The sequence below is a fragment of the Sycon ciliatum genome, chromosome 8, assembly GCF_964019385.1.
Source record: "Sycon ciliatum chromosome 8, ocSycCili1.1, whole genome shotgun sequence".
NCBI classification, from domain to species: domain Eukaryota; kingdom Metazoa; phylum Porifera; class Calcarea; order Leucosolenida; family Sycettidae; genus Sycon; species Sycon ciliatum.
Genome location: NC_088650.1, coordinates 31,598,071 through 31,617,970, shown reverse-complemented (window position 1 = coordinate 31,617,970; position 19,900 = coordinate 31,598,071). Strand labels below are relative to the sequence as shown.

Genomic DNA, 19,900 nt, shown 5'->3' with positions numbered 1-19,900 from the left:
CTACATGTGACGATTGACCAGTACTACATGTGACGATTGACCAGTACTACATGTGACGATTGACCAGTACTACATGTGACGATTGACCAGTACTACATGTGACGATTGACCAGTACTACATGTGACGATTGACCAGTACTACATGTGACGATTGACCAGTACTACATGTGACGATTGACCAGTACTACATGTGACGATTGACCAGTACTACATGTGACGATTGACCAGTACTACATGTGACGATTGACCAGTACTACATGTGACGATTGACCAGTACTACATGTGACGATTGACCAGTACTACATGTGACGATTGACCAGTACTACATGTGACGATTGACCAGTACTACATGTGACGATTGACCAGTACTACATGTGACGATTGACCAGTACTACATGTGACGATTGACCAGTACTACATGTGACGATTGACCAGTACTACATGTGACGATTGACCAGTACTACATGTGACGATTGACCAGTACTACATGTGACGATTGACCAGTACTACATGTGACGATTGACCAGTACTACATGTGACGATTGACCAGTACTACATGTGACGATTGACCAGTACTACATGTGACGATTGACCAGTACTACATGTGACGATTGACCAGTACTACATGTGACGATTGACCAGTACTACATGTGACGATTGACCAGTACTACATGTGACGATTGACCAGTACTACATGTGACGATTGACCAGTACTACATGTGACGATTGACCAGTACTACATGTGACGATTGACCAGTACTACATGTGACGATTGACCAGTACTACATGTGACGATTGACCAGTACTACATGTGACGATTGACCAGTACTACATGTGACGATTGACCAGTACTACATGTGACGATTGACCAGTACTACATGTGACGATTGACCAGTACTACATGTGACGATTGACCAGTACTACATGTGACGATTGACCAGTACTACATGTGACGATTGTACTGACTGCTGCATGCTGCATGCTGCATGCTGCATGCTGCTGCCATGTCACGAGACGACCGCGCACACGCCCAGCTCATTGCAACCTGTCATGTCACTCTCAACCTTCATTCTGTCCGAGTTCCCCACTACCCGGCCCGTCGATTCTCTGGAGTAAATTTAGACCAGGCTTGGCAGATACATGTACATGTACGCCCTGGAGTCAATGGAGACGACACGAGATCACAGGACATGCATTCGACTCCAGATTTGGGACCGCTAAGTGGTATGGTGATCTTTGCAACTCACGATTGTGATCGCAGCATTGACCTGAGTCCAAGACCACAAGACTTTAGTGCTAACCACGCCATGTACAAGAGTCCGCGATGCCATTTTGCGTTCATGCCGGTAGATCGGCCCTGCCCCAAGCACGACTGGCAGGGGCAGCACCGGAAGAGAACCAAGTACTGTTATTATCTGGCCGGATTCCACTTGCCCCAACGGCAGATGTGCCTGGCGACGCCTCCAGAAAGACTGCCTACTCGCGACCTACACTGTCGAGCCCGTCCCATGACATAGTGTTATCCAGAGATGGACGTATGGGTGCCGTGTATAGCCCATAGGGCCATAGGTGATGAACATGTGCATGTTATAAAACAGCTCTGGACATCTAAAAAAATCCGGTGTTTTTGGCGCTATGAACCGATTTGAATGCCTACTCAAGATAGAGACGGACATGTTGAACACTTGAAGTGAGATGATATCGATTGTGTGGATGAGATCTACCCTGTCAAACACTAGACAGTATGATGATGTGCACACAGGGCCAGTCACAGTACATGCTACTGTATCACAGTGTACATGTACATCAACACAGCGTTACAATGTCATGACGTCGAACCATCCAAATCCATGGCCAAAACCAGCATGATTGTGTAGCACCAGCACTACACGAGTTTGCTACACTTAGCCTTGGGTTCATGGGTACATGTACCGGGTGCAGCATCACAGTTCACTGTGTAGATCATCTACTAAGTATTCTATCTACACAGTGGACAGTTGTCTATAATTATTGTTCCTACAGTATTGATATGAGTCACAGAGCAGGGAGTCGTATAAACCGGGTTTACACGACTCCCTGCTACGGAGTATCTTCTCATCACAAAGCTGAGCAGTGCATTGAAGAACCGCTCGCAACAAAACATGGCCCTCATACTCATAGTGTGTGGGTGCAGAGGGACGCTTACCAGTAGCCTAGTACATGTACATGTAGATCTAGTCCGATCTGCCGCTGCGGCCCGATGTTGACCATCTGTTCGCTTGGCTCCTCAGCACACGGATCACTTCCCACATCAACCGCCCGGCCGCACTGTCCGAGCTCCTGTACTCTCGCCGTCCGCACGTCTGTCGTTCATTGTGTGCAGCTGACGTCCGGGAAAACGTCCCAGTTTGTACCTGTAAGTTGCATTCCGGACCGGTCCGCCTCGAATCCGAAACATCTTCGGAGATAGGTAAGGGTAAGCAGGCCAAGGCTGGGGCTGAATATAGATTGTTTGGGCGGTGGTTGGGTCGTTTCTCACCTTGACTGACATGACTGCACCCTGTTTGCTGCGTCTCGAGTTTTTTTGTCGACCCTGCGTCACGTAGTGGTCGTTGAGCTGATAACAGGGCATAACAGTCGATGGCGGCAGATCAAACCCCACTGCTCGGTCTGTGAACGAACACTGCTGCTTCATACTACAGTATCAAGATCCATACGATTTCCATTCATGGTCTAATGATTATGATTGTTGTCTTCTTGAAATGAATGGCATAGCGATGCCGTCAGAAAGCACCAAACAGCCGATAGGATCCGTAGTCAATAGCCAAAGTCTCTACCCACTCACGGTTCGGACTACACTCTAAAGAAAGATGTTCGGTCTCTGTGTCTCGTCTTGTCCTGCCTGGCCCCCTCGCCTCGGTCTTGTTGCATAACGCTTTGTGGGCCATTGTCCGTTGGCTCCTCATGCATGTGTGCATGTGTGGTGTTGCTTTGAAAGAGAGTAAAATAAGTCACATTAGTGACATGTTCCTCACAGGATCAGGGCCTGTCAACTAACTGTTCGTGTGTGCACACACCAGTCAAAGACGTCCATGAAACGATTGTGGCCGTCGATTGTCCACATCTTCAGTCAAAGTATGAGATTCGAACCACCGCCGATAGTAGGCGAGTCAGGCGGACACATCCATTCCACCCATTCCAAACTTCGCTGCAGGTCCAAACCAGCTTCATTACAGCGCTGCGACACTGATTATTATGAGGTGATAGAGTTAACAGGTCATTGTCAGGACATACTCGACGTACTCCTTACTCCTGTTTAGCTTGGTGGCATCATGGCTCAGTGTACCTGATGATGGCCAAGTCACCGTGTGCCGAAGCATTGTCAACTTGTGATTATAATGAAGCGGCTTTGGATTTGAAGAGCCTGGTGGAATGAGTGTCTCCGACCCTCTACCTAACCCTTCTTCAACTTTTAGAGCACACGAAAGCATACACACACGCACACACACACACACATATCCATGCACACACATGCACACACATGTACACACACACACACACACACTTGTTGCTCAATGCCAAAACTGGTCACGTGGGTCTCCCCGGGAGAGGGGAGAGAGACTCAAAAGGAATCTTGGAAAGATGGCTATTGAACCGCCCAATGGCCGACACCCCCTGAAACCCCCAAAACTCTGGGTGGACTTGAAAATGACCCCACTTATGGGCTCACCACACCTCAGTAAGTGGGTGAGGACAAGGTACAGGAAAAGGATTGACGGCATCAGGGTATCCGTCCCGGGATCCAACTGCAGTTACCCCTGCCCCCAGTGAAGGTAATAATTGCTACTACTAGTGTGGGTGGCTAAATCAGAGTGGGTCGGATACAAGCTTCATTAGCACCATGAAAACACAAGAGTTAATCTAGCCAGAAGCAGTCCATGGTTAACAGGTATGTATACTTCAAATAGAAAGTATATGAACCCTGAAACCAACAAAGGTGGTAGGTACAACATTACACCTTCAAGCAGCCGAGCCCGTTGGCAACAGACCCAACACTATCCGGCATACCGGTAAGTGTACCCACCAACCGAACTAGCTGGCAGACACACATACACACACGGACTGAAAGCGATGATAGCGATGCTACAGCAGAAGCCGTTGCAGCTTGTACTGGAATTGCACAATTCAACAGCTTACAAGGCTGAAGACCACCACTATTCAGCCTGGTGTACATCGCACAGCTTTTCAAAGTGATTTCTCTGGACACACACATGCACACACGTACATACACACATTATAATACACAAGCATACACACACACACATACACACACATGTATACACACATACACACACACACACACACACACACACACACACACACACACACACACACACACACACACACACACACTGGCATATGACCACATGCATCCCACAACTGATTCCATAGGACGGCAGGAAATACAGACATACATATTTGTACACATGGCAGCTATATACAACTTGTTGAATATCCACCACATCCTGGTGCATGGCCCTGAGACCCAGAGCTGACCGAAGAAACAAATATGCAAAAAGAAAACTATAAATGCTAGAAGTAACATCATGGAGGCAAGAAATATCAGTAAAACGATGGGATTCTGGTTTCACTAGAAAAATGCAAAAATAAGAATTATTGTCTTCAGTGAATGTACAGCAGCTATTGAAACACACATGACTGTATTAATTAACAGCTGCAGTTTTCACTGCTGTAGGCATCCTACATGTTATGGCTACATCCACCGACTATACTTTTTGGAAAGACGACAAATGAGGCCCCAGAAGTGTGTGTGTGTGTGTGTGTGTGTGTGTGCGCGCGCGCGCGTGCGTGTGTGTGTGTGTGAGTATGAGCATGTGTGTGTACATGTACGTGTGTGTGTGTGTGTGTTCAGGGCGTTCAGACGTGTGTCGACATCCGCGTGTGCATGCTCGTAAGATGACAGAGAAGTTACCACCAGCTACTGTATGTATGTATAAATGTACATATGTACGTACATGCATGTGTGGACATCTGTATGAGCATGGTCGTAAGATGACTGAGAAGACACCGCCAGCTACTGTATGTATGTATACATGTATGCACATGCATGTGTGGACATCCGGATGAGCATGGTCGTAAGATGACAGAGCAGATACCGCCAGCTACTGTATGTATGTATAAATGTACGTACATGCATGTGTGGACATCTGTATGAGCATGGTTGTAAGATGACAGAGAAGATACCGCCAGCTACTGTATGTATAAATGTATGTACATGTAACATGCATGCATGGAGAGCTAAACAACTTACAGGTCCTACTTTAGCATGTTGAAACAGTACATATCCCTAGTTGGAATCAGCGCAATGTCAGACACCGTTTCTTCAGATGGTTAAGGCTGCTGTTGCTGCTCACGATACTGCTGTTGCTGTTGCTGAAGTCACTGCTGCTGCTGCTGCTGCTGCTGCTGCTGCTGCTGTTGGTGGTGGTGAGAGCACTGTTGGTGGTGCTAATGGTGGAGCTCTATGGCTCCTGCGGATAGTACAGGTGACACGTTGTTTATGTAAAGTTCCTCCTCCTCATCCTCATCCTGCTCCTGGGAGTCACACGCCTGGGACTCCGTTGCTTCTGACGGCATGGCTGCTGCTGCTGCTTTGGCTGGTGATGTGTCTGCTGCTAACGGGACTGCTGGTGATGCTACTGCTGCTGGGACTGGTGCTGGCTCAACTACTCTCTCCGCTGGTAGTGCAGGTGAAACGTTGTTCACATACAGCAGCTCCTCAGGCTCACACACATTTGCCGATGTGGCTACTGATGGCACTGCGGCGGCTGCTGCTGATGGCACTGCTGCCGCTGCTGCGGCTGTTGCGACTGACAGCACGGCTGCCTTGGCTGGTGCTGGCAGATCAGCTGCTCCTGGTGACCGCACAGTTGTGTTCATGTACAGATCCTCACGTACTGACTGCACAGCAATCACCAAACAGAGTGCATATCCATTATTAGTCTGGGGTGTTGAACAACAGGGCATTGCTGATCACAGGGCACTCACATGCATTACTCATACCTTCCATATTTGGCAATGCGCAATGGGCTTAATGCGCAATGGGCTTATACACAATCCTTGAACTTTCTACTAAAGTAGAGTATTTTCTATAGACATAGCATTTGTACTGCTGCTGTGGACATGGAAATACGGTCGCACGTGTACATGGTCTAGTGGCCCCAGGGTGCTGGCCATGCAGCCTTGGATAAGCGGTACACACATGCAGTTTATGCGCTGCAGCGCTGTAGTCGCATCGGATCAACATGTGCCCTGCACCCAGCGTTCTGTACGCGCTGAGGGCGCCGGCCACGGTCAATCGACCGGATTTCCATGTCCACGACAGTACGGTGATATTGACTGCCATGATCACAAATACAATACTATGTAGAACGTTCCGGCAGCACCGAGACTGCGCCTAGCCCCAATCCGTCAACACTGAGGTGTGCTGTGGATTTGTTTCGAGCCCAGCTACAGTGAAACCTGTCTAAGACGACAGTTCAAGGGACCTTCAAAACACGGTCTCCGTCACCAGGTGGTCTCCTTATTCAGGGTCATTTGACTGGAAATAGCATCTCTTGGTGCTGGTTTCAGTGGTCTTCTAGGACAGGTGTAGCCTTCTCCGAGCGGTCGCCTTGACATGTTTTCCTGTTAGTGCTGTGAAACGATTCCATTTTTTCCTTAGTGGCTTAGCTGATACCATAACAATCGGCTTATCGGCTACACGATTCTTATTGTAACTACATCAGTGCAATGTACATTCTGTGAATTTCAAAAAAATTACGAGTCCAACATCGCCAACGACGGAAAGCGGGTGCATAGATCCGATGATCCCGCAACAAGTCCGTCAGCCGTTCGGACTGACCAGACGAATACAGACAAGACAGAGGCGACGCACTGGTTGCAACCCAAGAGCTGATGGTGCCCTTCACCTGTGACTTCGCTGACTCCGGCGATGAAGTCAGAGAAGCCGGCCAGGGGTGCAGATCGGTGGATTTCGACACATGAGCTGATTTGAGGCGCACCAACAAGTAACTAGTTGCTTTTCCTGTCTATGCTCAAAATAGGCCTAGACGCCAGGCCTAGCTTGTCGTCGAGCAAACTGATTCGGGAACCGTCGACAGAACGGAAAACACGAAACTGAAGACCACTTTACTGTCTTTAGCTCAAGACTACTCGCACGTGGAGGGAACTCCAGCCCCTGCAGCTAGTGTAGACACATACTGAGCCTGCCAGTCCTGCATGCTGTATGTAAGAAAAGTAGTCAGCTGAAAAGACGGCGACGGTGATGGCGTCGATGTTTCTCAGATCGCGCTTGTACTTTTGCACATACAGTAAAACCTGTGACTAACGACCACCCCTTGGTGCCAGCAAAAGCGGTCTTTAGTAGCAGGTGGTCTTTAGTTAGAGGTTTGCACCGCGCCACCATATATGGATCCCATTACATTATAATTATGTACCGTAAAGCCGCGGATAAAATCCGGGCTTATGTATACAATAAATGAGGAGGCCGAGGGTTTATACTTTATGACCAATAAAAACTATTATAAAAACAGAGGTCCCCCGAGGTTTTTATAATTAGTTTTTATTGGTCATAAACCCAAGGCCGGAGCATTTATTGTATTTAGAATCAACCAGTAAAAACTCCTACTCAATCTCCAACAACAAAATTAGTGGACAGCTGTTATTTGTGTTTCTATGACAACTCGTGTGCTGGGGCAATTTTGTTGTCATTGGTTCAATTTCTTTTACCCTTCATAGGCGGCTATCAGATCATTTTCCTTATTCGGTCTATTTATAACCAGTATCTATGTGAGAGTGTGGTCTGTCTCCATGGTTACCGGTGTTCTTTTCATCAAACTATAGCCACTTCTCCTTGTTAGACCTTATCTGGAAGGCCCATTCTTGCATATTCCAACAGCAGCCAAGGGAGCTAGCTCTCTTGGTTATGCGGACTGGGTCCGATCCTAAAAAGCTGTTTTTATAAACTATTTTTATTGGATAGGATGTGATTATGTTCAATAAACGAGGGTTGTGTCAATTGGAGATTGACTTGGAGTTTTTACGAGTTGATTCTAAGGGCATGTTCGATTGGTAAGGATCGGGATCCAGATCTCAGATCCCTCGGATCCTTCAGATTCAACTGAACACTTTATTTTGGACCTTGACTGTTGCCATGTTGAAAATGGCACTCACAAGGCACCCAGAAGGGTGAACGTCGTACTCATCGCGTGCGTCGTACAAAAATCAACAAGCTCTATCTCCATCCACGTGTGCGTACCACAATGTGTACAAAAATGATTTTTACCCGCCATATACGCACAAAGTTCACATTTGGATCCGTTGGATCCGGTCAACCCTGCTCCCCGAGGTGGGTTGACCGGATCCAAATCCGAAGGATCCGGATCCGGATTCGACCAATTGAAAGGGTGCGAATCCAGTGGATCCGGTGGATCGGAATCCCGATCCTACCAATCGAACATGCCCTAAAAGCACATAAGCCGCTTTCTGCATCAGGCTTTAATGCAAACCAGGCTCGTATGCAAACCATGCTTATATGCACCACTGATATGTTTTGCCAGGCTTGTATGCACGCTTCTACGCGCGACACGCGTAGATCTACCACTGACTACCGGTATGGCGGCGGTTTTACTATGCACCGTACATAGCGCGTGCACTCTTAACCTACCCGATCCTCACTTGCATAGAAGCCAGGCTTCTACGCACGACAGGCTTATATGCATTTGACCCGTTTGATTTTCAGGCTTCTATCCGCGATGTGCTTGTATGCAAACCCGGCTTTTATCCGCTACTTTACGGTATATCAAAATGCAGCTAATACAATTCCCCAAGACTTGCGCAATGTCATGCTTATTTCAGGTCAAACAACACTTGGAGAGAAAGATGGAAAGATGGAGCGAGACAGAGAGAGAGAGAGAGAGAGAGAGAGAGAGAGAGAGAGAGAGAGAGAGAGAGAGAGAGAGAGAGAGAAGATTAACTTTTTTGCAGACATTAAATTCAGCTCCTACTTCTGAAGCCAGGAGTCAAACATTCCCTGCGGAAGTTTCGTTTTGCGCTTGGCTTCAAATTTGTTCATGCGATCAATCGTACCGACTGTCCTTGTTGCGACTTCTCGATTGCTTGAACGCGATCTTTCAGCATCAGGACCTTGCAGTGCTGCTTTGTTTCTGGATTCCTTTATGCCATCGTCGATTCGTCTGTATGACTGGGGTGACAGAGCCGCTCAGTCTTCGTTCCTTCTCCAAGTAGTAACATCGATCAGAGAGCGCTTTCGATGCGCTCTCCAAGACGTTTCCTGTTATGTTTATTCTAGACAGCTCTTGAGAATTCTGACAGGTGTAGTGCAGTCCACACCGACTCCACAGTCCAAATGACCTGCGTTCATTTCTTCAGCTGTGGTATCGAAAGATTCCTTTCAGGACCACGGAAAATCATCAAAATTTCAAAAAGGAGCTTCGAGCAACATTTGATTTCCTACATCGCGGTCGCTAGTTACGGGTCAAAAATCGTCTTAGGGACAAGAAAAGGCGGTCGCTGGTCGCGTTCAGCAGGTAGTCGCTAGTCACAGTGCATTTTGAATGTGGGACCGCCCGTGCCTGGCGAAATGGTCGGTAGTACCAGGCTGGTCGCTAGTCACGGTGGTCTTTAGTTACAGGTTTTACTGTAGTACCAGCCTGGTCGCTAGTCACGGTGCCGGTCTTTAGTTACAGGTTTTACTGTACATCGATATCGCAAGTGTACAGTCATGTACATATTCATGTCGTACTCGCAACACTTTCGGTGCATGCACGCTTTGTGCACCCCCCCCCCCCCAAAAAAGGGGGGAATCCCGTACCGAGCGTAAGTACCATTCTACTCGTTTAGCCGATAAAATAGAAATAACCGCTCGATCGATTTCTTATCGAGTAAGTAACGAGTAATCGATTTAATTGTTTCAGCACTATTTATTGAAGTGCCAAACTATGTTGCTCTAGCCCTGGATACCTGACGTTAGATATACCGTTCTTTACAATGTTTCAGACTATGATTGACAGTAAAACCTGGTTTAAGCGACCACCCCACGGTGCAAGGAAAAGCGGTCGTTAACCCTTTGTGTACCAGCCCCATCTCGAACCGTACCATATGGTACGGTTCGCTGCACTCCAATCAAGCGCGCCGTTCCCCGCCGCCGTAGCTCTGATCGACCCGCGTTTTTTTTGCGCTTGACAGCTGAGATCCCACTGAAAATGTTGATGTATGATATGGGTAGGTTGCCATTTGAAAGTATGGAGAACGAACGCGTTCAAAAGTATGCTTTGCAGCGCAAACAATTGTCGCTGTTTCGATCATGTTCTCGCTCAGTTTTCTGCTTGTAGCGAAGATGTAGCTTGTTCTAGGTCATGTCGACGTCTTCTAGACGTGGTGGACGATTGGAGAGATCGGCTGTGGCGATATCATCGCGGAATGCGACTCGAAATTGAAAATTTGTATCGCTGATCCCAGCGCAGTATTCGCTCTCAAAACAGGAGCGAGAGGGAGGGCAGCGATGGCCTAAAATCGTCAAGGCAGGCGTAATTCACCAGCCAGCGACTGCTTCTTGTCTTCTCTTTCACTTACCTGACGCTGGATGTGAGTAGCTGAAGAAAAATATAGATTTCGAATCTGAGACAAGAATTCAAAATTTGCAATTTTGAACCAATTGTTTTACCTCAAATGTGTGACAATATGACCATTTCCCTGGTATGTTGTTACTCTTCATGCACTGAGACAACGCTTATGAGGTTGTTTTGTCCCTATGTTCCCAGTACACGAGCACAAACTCATTCTCAGTCTATTTGTTTGTGATACCCTGGTTGGTCAGAAATATGCACAATTGGCGCGTATCTTTGGTATTCCACCTATGGCCTTCATATACTACTGCATGCTGTACCAATATCCATGCTTACCTGGGTGCAGTGATACATATGGAGTCAGGAAAACACAACTTGCATATACAAAAGTTGTCTAGATTTCATACCATGGTTGCTTCTTTGGCTGCGATAGCCCCTTACATACATTAGATGGCTGGTACATAAAGGGTTAAAGCCAGGTGGTCTTTAGAACCAGGTCCCACAGTGTCTGTGTAGAACTGTCCGTGCATGGAAAACGGCCGTTAAGAACAGGTGGTCACTAAAACGAGAGGTCGCTTACACCAGGTTTTACTGCTCTCACTCACTCCTTTCTTCCCGGTTGCCGTGCTTGTGACTTTTTTCCCTGCCGCCGTGCTCATATTAGTTATCTAACTATCTTCTTCTCTGTTTTATATATTTTTCTTTTCTCTTATTATCAGTGGGACCATTGTCATTAGGTTTAGGCCTGTTTTGGAACTCCACTCTATAATAAAGCCAAACAACAACAACTGTAGTTAAACATGGAGGAGGACTGTATATCTAGGTTCCGCAAGAATATTATTCTTGTCGAATAACATTTCGAAGTGTTAGGAAATTTGAGGCCACATGCCATGTGCTGCTCTTTTCTCTCCGAAACTCAACACTTGCAAGCCAGATACGATGGCTGGTTCGAGTCCCGGGGGTGTGACTGATGATTTTTTCTTTCTTTCATATCTGGCTTGCAAGTGTTGAGTTTCGGAGAGAAAAGAGCAGTACGTGGCATGTGGCCTCAAATTTCCTAACACTGAAAATTCTCCGTGAAGTCCAAATTTGGAATAACATTTCGGTTTTTTAAATGCACCAAAAGTTTGACTTGCCAGCTCAAATATTATGTGAGAAACCCTACCTCAGGCTTGCTAACGTTGAGAACAGCATATCCTGGCTTGTCGCTGTGCGACTGAGCCCCATCCATGGTGGTGTACATGTCGTCGTCGTCGCATCCTGACTTGCGGCTTTGTGCCCGAGACTCATGCCCCATGTCCGTGTAGACGTCCTCATCGTCGCCATGATCCACATCAGTAGCAGCAGAAACAGCAGCAGAAACGGCAGAAGTAGACGTGCTAGATCTTGACATGACTTCATAACAGTCACCAGCGCCTTCAGCTGTGGCTGGACCGCGAGAGCCACCGGAAATAGCACTGGCGGAGGAACTCTTGGAGCCAGACCGGCTCTGACCAGAGTCACACTTGGTGCGTGGATGCACCATGGATTCATAAGAAGATGAACCCTGCACGCAAGTAGCACACACATCATATGCAATGGAGGAAATAACTGACAAATCTAGGCTGCACATTATGCTCCGGATATACCTTGAATTTCCAAACCGTAGCTCAAAAAGGGGATGGGTGTTACACTCATGTGCGCGTTCTACTTCGGCAAATACGTTACATGCACACTTGTACACACACACACACACACACACACACACACACACACACACACACACACACACACACACACACACACACACACACACACACACACACACATATCTGTACATACATACACACCCATTCACGCACACGCACACTTGCACACACACACACACACACACACACACACACACACACACACACGCACACACACACACACACACATACACACTTACACACACGCATGTACACACACACACACACACACACACACTCACACATACATACACATACACACACCGCGTGCTTGCTCGCTCACCACCTACCTCTTGACGCTGGGGCGCCAAGCGTCCACGAGATGAATGTCGACGTCCGCTCGAATTAACTATGCCGTCTTGGAAGCTATTCCTCTGCGGCTGGCTATCCCCACGCGTTTGTTGTGATGCGAATGATTCACTGTGCAACAGATAAGGTATGAAACCATGCACACATATCCAGCCACATACACACACGCATACACACACACGCATACACACACACACACACATACATGTACATAAATACACACACGAACACACACGTACATACAAAAGTATATACAAAAGGCAGAAGAGAACGGAGACACTGGGCTAGGTACCGCCTAGGTTAAGATGCCGCCCTATGCTTAGCAGAAAAGGTGAGGATCATTGGCGCCGACGCAGCCACGCTACTAAACAAAAAAAATCAAAATTAGTATCAAAATGTCGACACCTGAATATGTTCTACCTCTCGCGCTACGGCACTGGTGTGATTTAGCGACCTGCATGTCATCGCCAGCACCTGGCTGCCACCTCCAGAGCCTGCCTGCCGTCATTTCACTTGACTTTCACCTCTCCTTCTCTCCTTTCTTTTCAACCCCCATGTAAAATCCGACACCATCAGCACCATGTCTCACTAATCGAATGTGACACTAATGTCGCGCTTTGCTACCTTTGGGCGCTTTGCTACCTGCCTGGGTATAATTTTTTAGCCACAAGATGTACAGGTTATCAGTTGTCTGAAGATTGCCTCAAACTCAGACATGCCCATCCCGGAAGCGATGGAAGCGAACAGCTGTGTTAGACATAGCAACTTGTGCTGGGATTACACCATTCAACAGCTTGCAAGGCCGATGAATTGACCGCCACACATTTTAGCCTGGTATCCACCACACAGCAGATTGAAGTGGCTTTTTCTGGCCAGTGAATCCCTATCAGTTTTCATTTTTCATTTTTTCCATTTTATCTTTCTTTTCTGACACACACGCCACACCACATACTCCAGCATACACGGGCTGTTGGCAACCACCCTGGAGAATGAAAGAAGAGCTAGGAGAATGAGAAAGAGAAGAAAGATGTGTGCACACATATTCGTCGGGAATTGAACCCGCAGCCTCTCGATTGGAAATCGACTGCACATATCACTGCACCATACGGGACACACACACACACAGCATGTACCACACGCACGCACACACACACACACACACACACACACACACACACACACACACACACACACACACACACACACACACACACACACACACACACACACACTGTACTGCACTGTAAAAAAAAATCTTCCCGAAGGGAACTCACGATGGCCACTAACACCCGGTAAACCCTAGCGCGTAACGCAGCGCCTAACGGTGGGGGTGAGTGGATAAGTCTCACAACCACTGGCACAAGTGACGAGAACGACCCCATTAGCCGCATCCATGTACCCCTTTTGCCTGTACTGCACTGTAATTGCTCACTACCAAAATTGGTCACATGGGTCTCCCCGGGAGAGGAGAAAGAGACTCAAAAGGAATCTTGGAAAGATGACTCAATTGCCTCTCGAGTCGCCCAACAGCTGACACCTCCTGGAATCCCCAAACTCTGGGTGGACTTGGAAATGATCCCACTTACAGGCTTACCACACCTCAGTAAGCGGGTGAGGAAAAGGTGCAGAAAAAAGGATTGACGGCATCAGGGTATCCGTACCGGGATCCAAATGCAGTTACCCCTGCCCCCCAGTGAATAATACTTACTAGTGTGGGCGGTTAAATCAGAGTGGACACACACACACACACACACAAACACACACACACATGCCACAGATACCCATTGTCAGAAGAGATGGTAGCAATGTAACAGTACACTATTTTAAACATGCCATTTCATAGTGAGCCCTGACAACGACGACGACGACGACGACGACGACAACAACAACAACAACAACAACAACAACAACAACAACAACAACAACAACAACAACCATGGTGGTGGCGACAGTAGCATCCGCAATAGTAGCAACAATATCACAAGCAGCAGCACCAGCAACTATAGCAGCAGCAGCAGCAGCCAGCACTATTACGCATGTGCGTGCGGCTTGGCCACCAAGTAACAAAGTTCCTTCGTGATTCAACTGGGGCTCGATCGGCTCACATGGACTGTCACTAGCGCTGCCGACGGAATCCTCTGAGTTTGCAGCCGACTTGCTCTCAAGACACCCTGGCAGCCGACTTGCTCTCAAGACACCCTGGTAGACGACTTGCTCTCAAGACACCCTGGTCAAGACATTCAGCATGCAGCGCCGCCATAACTTATGACAGCCTGCGCCGCAAGTGGACCAGAAATTTTCGAGCCCTTTTTCTCGAACGTTCCAAAATGGGCCAACACGTGATTTCTACCAGACCTGCTCACACATCAGATTCCTGTTCTTCATACCTCCTTTGTTGACTATTGATCATGCGAAAGATGTACTCCGCTGTAGATTCACCAGAAGGAGGCAGCAGGAACAGTCTTCCTTCTCCACACGATGCAGATGTGCCGAATTCCACAACTAGATGCTTGTCTGTGATGAGCAAACCGACATAGACAAGCGGACAAACATTATTACACTATTTTGAAACAGTAAACCTGTCAAGGCAACCACTCCCTCCGATAAGTCTCTTATTGGCCACAGGCCATCGTGAGAATAAAAGATTTCAAACAAGTCGACAACGTGTCCAAGAAGACCCGTGACTGCAAGCATGACCAAGGGATGTTATGTGTCCAGTACAATGACACTGGGTGGAAAGACCACCTGTATACGGGGACCACACTTGTCACATCCCCCTGAGCGGCCAACTTAGACAGGTTTAACTGTAACCGGCTCACTTGGGGTGTGCAGACTCTATTGCAGACACTTCATGACACAACATGTGGATGCATGTATTTCATTTTTGAAATAGTTTGTACATGGCCAGCAATCGAGGACATCTGAGAGTTGTAATTTTTGTACTCCTCCGAGGTGTGATTTTTGGCGTGCTGGGCCAAGCACAAGGAAGCTATCTGCAAAAAAACTGCAGAAAATGGTTGTTGTTTGATCCTTTGTTGTAATCTTTGTTTCTAGTCAAGCTAGTTGCTGTTTGGAGCAGAAACGCTGAAATTGACTATTTTCTGCATGTACTCATACATGTACTCATGTACTCAGGCATGCAGTCTCACTCGTATTTTAGCTCTTTTTTTGGAATGGATGCTGCTCTGCGCCCCTTGGTGAACCTTTCCTGCGCTCGTGGAGCAGCTGAAAAGGACCACTGGTATGTCTGGTTCCTGGTTTGAGAGTGGAGAGTCGACTTTTGTGCCTTGAAAAAGGAGTAGAGAGCGATACAGGTACGTCTGTGGCTTATTTTTGAGTGCTCCTCGTACATTTTTGATCGTGATAGAAATTTTCAGACCAAAGTCAGACCAAAGTCAGCGCGATGATGGCCGTACAGTTTTCTTGTGGATTTTTTAGTTGTTTCATCTCGTATCTATGTCAGTATCGTGATGGTGAAGTGGAGAGGGTGATTTTCTTCCTCTAGGCTTCGTTCGGCCGACTTTGCTTCGTCCTCGTTGAAAAGTGATCCTGAAAAAAAGGTCGATTCGCAAAATTTTGTTGATTTTGAATGTACGTGGTGACATGCGATTGCTGGCTATGAGCTGAGAGACTGTTTTGGGGCAGTGGTGTATACTTGTGTTGAACTGTAACCTGCCTAGGGTAATACATGATGGGAAGGTGTGGTCGATAAGCCATGGGTACACGACTTCTGGTAAGATATGAGACAAGCAGACCTGGATCCAATGCACATGGAAAACATATACAAACTACTACAGGAAACCCTGGTTTAAGCGACCACCCGGCGGTGCACGCAAAAGCGGTCGCTAAAACCAGGTGGTCTTTATAACTAGGTCCCACAGAGTCTGTGTAGAACTGTCCGTGCAAGGGAAAACGGTCGTTAAGAGCAGGTGGTCGCTAAACCCAGAGGTCGCTTACACCTGGTTTTACTGTATCTTGAAATTACAATAGTTCAACAGCTTGAAGTAGTTGTTTCCGGACCGTAATAGCAATTTAACATCCCAATACGGTCTTCCAATACTAGTAGGTTAGCACTCTCCGTCTGTCAAGTTGTTTCCCTGATCGACCTGCAAAAGTAAGATATCTATGACAAAATCTCTTGTGACTGCCATCTTAATCATGTGCAGTTATGCTCACGGAAAGCCGACCCCAAGTGCAAAACTGGACCAGTTCCGACGACCTCATTCTATTTATACGTGCGTACGTCCAGCTGTATGTGTGCCTCTTCCGGGCAATGGAGCTTCGAAATTAGCTAAAGACCACATTATCGTAAAGGTTTTTTCGCATAAGCCAAATCGGCGCGCGGAAGCACCGGCGATGAGCCAACTCCCGGTCAGTCCCGCATCTGGTTCGAGTACTGCTGTAGTACCAAATCTTATACAAAGTAGTACAGAATGTGCTAAAAGGCTACAACAGGATTGCTTGAATTCCTTGTTTCTTCAGTAGTTCAAGGCCTTTCGGTGATGGCCACTCGGTGCTATCTTTTACTGCAGATCATGAAACTACTTCTACACCTTTTGGTGCAGTCTAGTAAGCGATCGTATCTAAATTATTCATGCAAAGGTTGATGAAGTCACAAGAACTTGCCAATGTATCCTTCGTATTCATTATTTGTTTCAATTGCATTTGTCTCATAAGTTGCACAACAGTCAAGCAGATCATCCGAGAAGGAACGGGTTGGTATGCTGACTTTTAAATTCTAATATGCCACCTTGTAGCGGCTACAAGAATGGCGAACGGATCTCATCTTTAACTTCAATTTATTTTAGGAAAATTTGGGATGAGTCTTGGTTTGAAATTTTGACAAAGTCTGGGTCCCGGCACCGGCGATCACCGGTGCGAATGACTCACAAAACACTTTTGGTGAAAATTGTACGGGATCGGTGCCGGGGCCGCTCGCAAGACTTGGGCACTGCCCAACTTTGCAATGTTTACCATATGATTTTGTCATGACTGCACTGGTTGCGCCGGGAGAGGTTGCAAGAGGCCCACTCCCGGTGACTCCCGGCCATATGTGGACCAACCCTTAAAAGATATATTGCTTACCTTGGCTGGAGACCCTGCGTATCGCTGAGTGAGGGCAGCAAAATATGGGATCCTTGCGACGTGGCAAAGCCAGAGCTAACCCCTCTCGGTTGAGCAACAGGGAATGCGGGGCCTTGACTTTGGACACCGTGTTCCAGATATCGCCGAGTTGCATTACTTCCACACCGTGCCATACATGGTCTTGAAGAGAAACAAACGAGGACAACGGTGGACCAATTTCATCATTAAAATGATCTACGCATACTTTTGAAAAGTGCAAAGGAAAGGAAAACACATAGCTAATTCCAGTAATCACACACGCACTTATGGACACAGACAAACACATGTGTACGAACTTTTGTACGCACACGTGCACATGCACAGACTAGCATGCCCATGCACACATTATAGTTATAGTAGTGGAGTACTTTTTTTGTTTTCCTGGTGGTGGTGAGGTGCTCCCTTGTGAAGGTACCTGCCAGGGCCATCCATTGGCTATGGCCAGCTACGATTCAGCCAATGGTGGACAAGCTGGCCAGTTCCTATTCAGACGTAAACCAGGTTTGGTATGGTGATGATGGCGCTGCTGGTAGCGGCCTGGCCCAGGTTTGCAGCCACTGGAATGACATTGCAGCTGTGGGTACGCCGTACGGCTACATGACCCAAATGCAGGGAAGGCAATTCTTGTCGTTAACCCGCACTTGCTTCAGCAAACTCGTGATACCTTCATAGACACAGGGGCCTACAAGTAACTGCAGATGACGCTCCTTATCTTGGAGATGCAATCGGAATATAGCAGTTCTGTGGCGCCCATGTGCACACCAATACCAAGCATTGGGGGGGGGGGGGGGGACTGTCACGGCGCTCCTACTGCACAGCATCTCAGACCCACGCAGCATACACCGGGACCACTCGAGGGCTGGCTTCAAAATGGCAACTCTGTCTCCGCATCATGCTCTGCAACGAGAAGGACGCTCAAGTTATTGATGAAATGTTTTAAGCAAGAAATTGATTCCGGCCTGAACTGGACACGAGGTGGATGATGGAGGCGCGTTCCGCCGCCCCCTTGCTCTGACAACCCGTTTCTGGGGACTGGTTCTTCTACAGGGTGCTACATCTGCAAGAGTGGTACTTAACTTTTCGAAGCGCGTAGCAAAACCGATGGTCAAACTTCGCTTGGGTGCGGCAGAAGCAGACGAGGACACAGAAGTCATCTCAGGTGTCAGTGACGGCTCTGTATTGCCATCAATGGCCGTCCTTCCCTCCCCCGAATGCGTCGCAGCCATCCAGCAGCCCACATAACTGCCCAACACTGAGTACTCTTCCTGCATTCTGCCTGCCTTGTTGGGATGTAACGGGCATGATCGCACCGATGTCGTCATTGCGGGCCAGGCCTGGTGGCGGAGTGGCACCTGATCAGGTGATTATCATCCATGCCTGAGTGGTAATCAGGCTTGCACACGCGACTGTTGCAGTTCTATTCTCTATTATAAGCGCTGTCCTTATAACTTATCTTTTCAACACCTCTCTACCCCGTGCTTATATTGGAAACCGCGCTTATATTGGAGACAGCGCTTATATTTTTTCAATCAATACATCCATCCAGAGCAAGAAGAAATACATGCAAGATATCATGCATGCAGCATTGATGTCAACCAAGACGGTGCTAATAATAGAGACTGTGCTTATAATGAGACTGTGCTTATAATGAGACTGTGCTTATAATGTTTTGAAAGGTGCTCACAATGTGCTAGTAATAGAGACCGTGGTAGTAATGGAGACCTGTGCTTATAATAGATATTATACGGTATTTTCATTTGAATGTGTTGTGTTTCTGTGTTTACTTTCTGTTCTCACATGTTTTGTTGAGCTTGAACTGGGAAAGATATTGCGTCAAGTGTATATTTGTTTTACTATCCATGCAACCTTACATACAAAAAAAGCATATGTCCAGTCGAACCTGTCAGGGCGACAACTCGGATAAGGCGACCACCTGTGGCTAGAAGACTACTGAAACCAGGATCAAGGGATGCTATTTCCAGTCGAATGACCCTGGATAAGGAGAGGGTAACAGAGACCACCTTTTGAAGGTCCCATGAGCGGTCGTCTTAGACAGGTTTCACCGCATATGGAGTATACACATGGGCATGT

The 19,900-nt window shown here is 47.4% G+C and overlaps 1 protein-coding gene across 2 annotated transcripts in view; it reads right to left on the bottom strand.

Moving 5' to 3' along the window:
- Nucleotides 1-4,443: 4,443 nt before the first annotated feature.
- The window catches only part of LOC135822749 (uncharacterized), a 28,056-nt gene continuing 12,599 nt past the window's right edge, over nucleotides 4,444-19,900 (bottom strand). For both annotated transcript variants that reach the window (XM_065335577.1, XM_065335576.1), the window contains exons 5-9: nucleotides 17,771-17,950; nucleotides 15,073-15,199; nucleotides 12,667-12,796; nucleotides 11,815-12,195; nucleotides 4,444-5,961 (exon numbers count right to left, since the gene is read on the bottom strand). In XM_065335577.1, the coding sequence (XP_065191649.1) occupies nucleotides 5,509-5,961; nucleotides 11,815-12,195; nucleotides 12,667-12,796; nucleotides 15,073-15,199; nucleotides 17,771-17,950 (1,271 nt within the window). In that variant the 3' untranslated portion in view covers nucleotides 4,444-5,508. The remainder of the gene's footprint in view (nucleotides 5,962-11,814; nucleotides 12,196-12,666; nucleotides 12,797-15,072; nucleotides 15,200-17,770; nucleotides 17,951-19,900) is intronic.